Below are 7366 nucleotides of genomic sequence, written 5' to 3' on the forward strand. Positions count from 1 at the left end.
ATATGATGCTGATCTATGGGACATAGTCACAATCGGCTACACACCTCCTGTGTCTGACGCTGGCATTGCCATTGCCAGAAGCAAAATGACAGATGATTAGAAGCGTGACTTCAAAAACTGTCACAAAGCCAGAACGATACTGCTAAATGCCATTTCCTACAATGAATATGAAAAGATCACCAACAGGGAAACAACTAAAGAAATACTTGACTCCCTGAGGATGACTCATGAAGGAAATTCTCAAGTCAAAGAGACAAAGGCTCTAGCTCTAATTCAGAAGTACGAAGCCTTCAAGATGGAGGACGATGAAGCTATAAAGGTAATATTTTCTTGATTTCAAACTCTAATTGCAGGACTCGAAGTTCTGGAAAAGGGCTACACAACTGTAGATCGTGTCAAAAAGATAGTCAAAATCTTGCTAAAGAAGTGGAGACCAATGGTCACAACATTAAAGTTATCAGAAGATCTGAACAATATCAGCCTTGAGGAACTCGTCAGTTCACTCAGAAGTCATGAGATAAAACTTGAGGAAGATGAGCCTCAAAAGAAGATCAAGTCTATAACACTGAAGTCCAGATCCGAAAGACGCAAACCAGAAAGGAACAAAGGCTTCCAAGCTGAAGAGGAAGAAAATGACGACTCTGAAAAGGAAGACTCTGACGATGAAGAAGAGTTATCCCTTTTGACCAGAAGGGTAAAACAACTCTGGAGAAAAAGGAACAACAACTTCAGAAGACCGAGACCCAAGGGAGATCACTCAGAATCAACTTCCATAGGTAAATCTAACAAAGAAATAACATGTTGTGAATGTAAGGAAACAGGTCATTACAGAAACTAATGTCCAAAGCTGAAGAAGAAAATATATAGAAGAGAAAGTTTAAAGAAAACTCCTTCAAGAACAAAAAGGGACTGATGGCCACCTGGGACCACGGTGGATCTGATTCCTCTGAATTAGACTCTGAAGAACAGGCAAATGTTGCATTCATGGCTACCACTTCTAGAAACACATCAGTTGCAAAATCTGGTCCTGAAGAGGTCTTTTTTTATCTTTCTCACTCTGACCTTGAATCATGCCTTTCTTAATCTTTGAACTCATATCAAAAACTTAAACAAAAATTTAAAGCACTAAAAAAGGTTCTTGAAGTAACCATCGAAGAATGTGATAAGCTTGAGATAATAGTTTCAGAACTGAAAGATGAAAACCTAACTCTGACAAAAGAAAGAGACTCCATAAATAAACAATGTTTAAAACTTGAAGAAGCGTTATCTAAAGCCCCACAAACTTCTAACACAATAATATATGAATATGAAAAATCTTTTCAAAAGTTTCTGAAAAATGGGATAGAAAGAAGCAAAATGACATCCATGATTTATGGAGTTAGTCAGAATAATAAAAGAGGAATAGGGTGTGTCCCCAGTGAAGATAAATCTCCTACAGATGACAAACCAAAATCTTCTTTTTCTTATCACTACACACATACACAAGCACAACGTTTTGATAATGCTAGAAAACGCAAAGTTCTAAGAAACTTTGGGAAAACTAATCACAAAGGACCCAAAAGATTATGGGTACCAAAGCATAAGATTGTTTATGTTGCAGATATCTTATGCAGCAGAGTTAAGACACCAATCATGGTACCTGAACTCTGGATGCTCATGACACATGACGGGAAGAAAGTATATGTTCCAAAGCCTGGAACTTAAAGATGCTGTCTTCGTAGGTTTTAGAGGAAATCACAAAGGAAGAATCAGAGGCTATGGAACTATTGGTAATGGAACTCTTCCCTCTATATCTGATGTTCTCTATGTAGAAGGATTAATGCATAACCTGTTATCAATAAGTTAATTAAGTGATAACGGTTATGATGTAATCTTCAATCAAAAAACATGTAAAGCAATTAATCAGAAAAATGGAATAGTTCTATTCACTAGCAAGAGGAAAAACAATATTTAGAAAATAAATCTTTCAGATCTAAAAGATCAAAATGTAAAATGTCTGATGTCTGTTCATGAAGAGCAATGGGTATGGCATGGGCGCTTGGGCCACATTAGCATGAGAAAACTCTCTCAGCTAAATAAACTCGAGTTAGTCAGAGGCCTATCTAAACTGAAGTATTCTTCAGAAGCTCTGTGTGAGGCATGTCAGAAAGGAAAATTTTCGAAAACATCTTTTAAAAAGAAAAATATTATTTCCACCTCTAAGCATATGGAACTTCTTCACATTAACCTATTTGGGCCTGTTAAGACAGTGTCAGTCAATGGAAAGAAGTATGGACTAGTTATTGTTGATGATTTTAGTCGTTGGACATGGGTAAAATTCCTAAAGCACAAGAGTGAGTCCCACTCTGTATTCACTAGCTTCTGTTCCATAGTGCAAAACGAATTTGACTCTAAAATCATTAGAGTTAGAAGTGATCATGGTGGCGAATTCGAGAATAAAGTTTTTAAGGAACTACTTGATTCTAATGGAATATTCCATGATTTCTATTGCCCTAGAACTCCACAAAAATTGGAGTTGTAGAGAGGAAGAATAGGACACTCCAAGAGATGGCCAGGACCATGATCAATGAAACAAATGTGGCTAAGCATTTTTGGGATGAAGCAGTAAATACATCGTGTTATATTCAGAATAGAATCTCTATAAGACCTATTCTGGAAAAGACTCCCTATGAACTGTGTAAGGGAAGAAAACCCAACATTTCTTATTTCCATCCTTTTGGATGCTCTTGTTTTATTCTCAATACTAAAGAACATCTTAACAAGTTTGATTCAAAAGCATAAAAAGGCATTATGTTAGGATACTCATAACGCTCTAAAGGCTACAGAGTATATAACACAGAAACCAAAATTGTGGGAGAATCAATACATGTTAGATTTGATGATAAGCTTGACCCTGAAAAGTCAAAGCTAGTTGAGAAACTTGCAGATTTGGATATCACTCTTGTTGGCTCTGACAAAAAGACTAAAGCACCAAAAGTATCTGACAAACAAAGTCCAGATGCAACTAAAGCCTCAACTATCCAGAAAAGATCAAGAAGTCACCCCAACATCTCTGAAGATTTGATTCTGGGAAGCAAGGATGAACCTATTAGAACTAGGTCAACGGTCAAAGTATCTGAAGTAACTCCTATGGGATTAGTATCTCTAATCGAGCCTACATCCTATGATGAGGCACTTCAAGACAATGACTGAGTTTTGGCTATGAAAGAAGAGCTAGATGAATTCTCAAAGAATGACCTCGTTGATCTCATCCCAAAGCCTAAAGGAACTCACATTATTGGAATCAGATGGGTGTTCAGAAACAAAGTGAACGAAAAGGGAGAAATAGTCAGAAACAAAGCACGACTGGTGTCACAGGGTTACAGTCAACAAGAAGGCATTAACTACAATGAAAGCTTTGCCTCAGTCGCCAGGTTAGAATCTATTCGCTTACTTGTTTCATTTGTTGTAAATCATTCCATCAAACTATATCAGACTGATGTCAAGAGCACATTCCTTAATGTTTATATATCAGAAGAAGTATATGTCAATCAACCTACAGGATTTGAAAACACTAAATGTCCAGAATACTTTTTTAAACTAAAGAAATCATTGTATGGACTAAAATAAGATCCTAGAACTTGGTATGAAAGATTAAGTAATTTTCTTCTGGGACATGATTTTATTAGAGGAAAGGTTGACTCTACACTCTTCTGTAAAAACATTAGAAATGATCTCATGATATGCCAGATATATGTTAATGACATTATTTTTGGTTCAGCTAACCCCTTTGTATGTCAAGAATTCTCTGTGCTAATGCAAGCAGAATTTGAAATGAGCTTAATGCAAAAACTAAAGTTCTTTATGGGAATTCAAATCAATCAAGCTTCAGAAGCTACCTACGTATATCAAAGTAAGTACATAAAAGACATTCTGAAGAAATTCAAAATAGATAAATACGAACCTGCTAAGACACCAATGCATCCAACCTGCACTCTAGAGAAAGAAGAAACTAGCCAGAAGGTTTGTCAGAAGCTCTATTGTGGTATGATAAGCTCTCTTCTCTATCTGATGGCTACACGCCCTGATATTATTTTTAGTGTGTGTCTATATGCCAGATTCTAATCAGACCCTAGGGAATCTCATTTAACAGCTGTTAAAAGAATCCTCAGGTATCTGAAAGGAACCTCTAACCTCGACCTGATGTATGAGAAAACATCAGAGTATAGGCTCTCTGGTTATTATGATGCCGATTATGCCGGGGACAAAATGGAACGTAAAAGTACATATGGGAACTGTCAGTTCTTGGGAAATAATCTTATATCATGGGCCAGCAAAAGACAATCAACCATAGCCCTGTCCACTACAGAAGCAGAATATATATCAACATCACTCTGCACCACTCAGATGCTCTGGATGAAAGATTAACTTGAAGACCTTATGATATTTGAGAGTAACGTTCCTATCTTCTATGATAATACTGCTGCCATTTGTTTAAGTAAGAATCCTATATTGCATTCCAGAGCTAAGCACATAGAAATCAAACATCACTTCATTAGAGACTATGTTTAGAAAGGGATGATATCTTTAAAATTCATTGATACAGACCATCAGTGGGCTGACATCTTTACTAAACCCCTCGCTGAAGACAGATTCTCTTTTATTTTGAAAAATCTGAACATTCAAATTTGTCCAGAATAATTGTGCTTCTCTGAAACAGCAAAATAAGACTCTGAATTAAACATCTAGTATCTGGATCTGACTCTAATACTTCTACCAGTTAGGAGTCATCTGAATCAGAAATCCTCAGGACCCGACCCTTTTGTATTCCTGAAGATCTGATAAATCAACACGTGGAGCATCATGCATCTGACCTTGAAACTTCTAGACAGCTGTCTAGTAGAAATCAAGAGACAGACTCTTGAAATCTCCTTGAGCAGTATGCTGATTTGGGGATTAGACCTTCATCATAGGCTGTAATCTTTTCTCCTCCAAGCGTGTAAAATTGGATAACGTGCTTCATTTAATTTTTAACATCTAAACTACTTCTAATGCTGTCATTTTTCATGCATCTATTTGTGTATATATACTTTTCACTCACAACAAACTCATATTTTACACTCACGCCCTACACAAACCCTCTCTCTCTCTCTCTCTCAGTTCTTCATCATATTCATCAAGGTTTCTTTATCTTCAACAAGTTCTTCGTTCAAACCTTCATCTTCAACCTTGTCCTACATGGATGCTCAATAACAATCTGTCTATAACTAATCACAAAAAATGGATTCAACAGATCAAACACCCATTTCTACTCATCAATCTACTACAACTACTGGCGTTGTCTCAACCCTCATCTACAGGGAACCCCACATTATTGACTGTGAACCTCACATCCACCTAGCAACACCATTTGAGAAGCTTGAGGTGTTGTGCAAACCGCTGGTGGATTTTGAAAATATGAAGAGAAATGGCGTAGACCTAACTGAAGAGTTAAGAATGCAAGGGTGGGAAACCTATTTTCAGAGACTCTACGCCCTTGTGTACACATATCTGGTGAAGGAATTCTGGCGTTTCGCAGACTCAGATGATCACTACACAATCTCTCACGTTCTGGGAGTCAAAATACTCATCACTGAGAAATCAACTGCCTCCATTCTGAATATGGAAAAGATAGGAGGAAGAAGAATCTACAACATCAACCCTAGGGTAAAATACTTGTCCCAGGAAATAGCCCCCACTATCTTTCAACAGAACACTGAGGGCAAACACTCTAAGAACAAAGAACTCCATCAGAATCTCTGTTTTTGGCTGAAGATCATCCTAGGCACCATTCATCATCGCCCTGCATCAAACTCTTCTGACTACATCAACACAGATCAGAAGTTCATTTTGTATTGCATCCATAAGGGGCTGAAATTGAGTCTGCCAGCACTGCTCTTTAAGTATCTCAGAGACTCTATCAAAGATACCAAAAATAACATGAAGACCAGAAACTACATTCCTCTGGGAAGACTTATCTCGGATGTTCTAATCGAGAGTGGCTTAGTGGATCACCTGATCCATCACAATCTAATGGAGGATGTCACTGTTGACATTGGGAGACCTCTGAATGCTCGGAACCTAAAGAGTATGGGGATAATTGAGCAAGTCATAGCTAAACCAACTCTAGACACTTCCTGGGAAGCACTCAAGGATCAGAGGAAGATTCCCAATGGTCTCTATCTGTTCTCCAAAGTTGACCCTCTAGAAGTAGTAGCTTACTATCTACAAGATCTTGCAAACCAAGGGATGGACATTTCTGAGTTCTCAGTGGACTAGCTACCTGAGTATCCACCAAACTTCATAAAAAGGATGCGAGAGCCCTCTGAGAAGTCCAAGAAGGCGATGAAGGCAAAGCTGGGAGAAACTTCTGGGTCAAGACCTTTAGTCCCTCTGGCTGACTCCCCAAGTAAGTCTATACCTCCTTCCCGCTCTGTAAAAATTAAGCTTATTGTTTCTTCTCTTCCCCAAACCACTCCCATCTACACCTCATCCGAAGCACCGCCCTCAACCACCAGAACCTCTAACCCACCATCTCTCAAATTTAACCTTGGAACCACTACATTACCCATTTCTGAAGCAGAAATGCTGGATGAAACTACCTCATCATCATCATCCTCACCTTCATCCCCACCATACTATATTCTCTCATCTAACAACGAACCTTCTGACCCCCAATCCCCCACTCTAGCTGAGGTTCAAGCTCGTGCTCTGGCCTTTCAACAACCATCACAAACTAAACCTGAACCTGAAGTCACTTCCCCACCCCCTTGCTGAAATCTCAGCCCTGCTCTATTCTTATTCTCAACGACTTCTATAACATAACCCCACTTATCGGGGTTTCCAGCCTGAATAGCCTCTTGTGCATCCTTCAAAGAAGACATTGGTGCCCTAGCCTACTTCAATTCATCAATGATAGACAAAGCTTAAAACAACATTCCAACTTCCTCATTAGCATCAACATAAGTAAAGGTTGACAAATGGCTTACTAATAATGCTTTCTCTCCACCAACAACGACAAGTTCGCCGTTGGTGCAGAGTAGACGTTATAGCTCTAGCTTCATGAATAGAAGGCATTCCCAACAAGAAGCTGTAGGCCGGGAGGATGTCCATTACTTGAAAAGTAATTTGGAAATCATTCAGAACTATCTTAACCGGAAGGTCCACCTCTCCAATGGCAGTTTTCTGAGAATCGTCAAACACTTTAACAATCACGCCATTATACCTCATCGGGGGCGCCTTGATAGAAGAGTCTTGTTAGACTTGACTTTGGCAAAACATTCAACGACGAACCAGTGTCAATCAAAACATTGGACAAAGCGTCATCTTTGCAGTTCATTGAAATGTG

The 7366-nt window shown here is 38.6% G+C and overlaps 1 protein-coding gene across 1 annotated transcript; it reads left to right on the forward strand.

Annotated features, from left to right (window-relative positions):
- Positions 1-6363: 6363 nt before the first annotated feature.
- LOC127090994 (uncharacterized) lies at positions 6364-6795 on the forward strand. Its single transcript, XM_051029488.1, has one exon. It carries the CDS (start codon positions 6364-6366, stop codon positions 6793-6795), a length of 432 nt encoding a protein of 143 aa, XP_050885445.1.
- The last annotated feature ends 571 nt before the right edge of the window (positions 6796-7366 follow it).

Source organism: Lathyrus oleraceus, chromosome 1 (genome assembly GCF_024323335.1).
Source record: "Lathyrus oleraceus cultivar Zhongwan6 chromosome 1, CAAS_Psat_ZW6_1.0, whole genome shotgun sequence".
Taxonomy (NCBI): domain Eukaryota; kingdom Viridiplantae; phylum Streptophyta; class Magnoliopsida; order Fabales; family Fabaceae; genus Lathyrus; species Lathyrus oleraceus.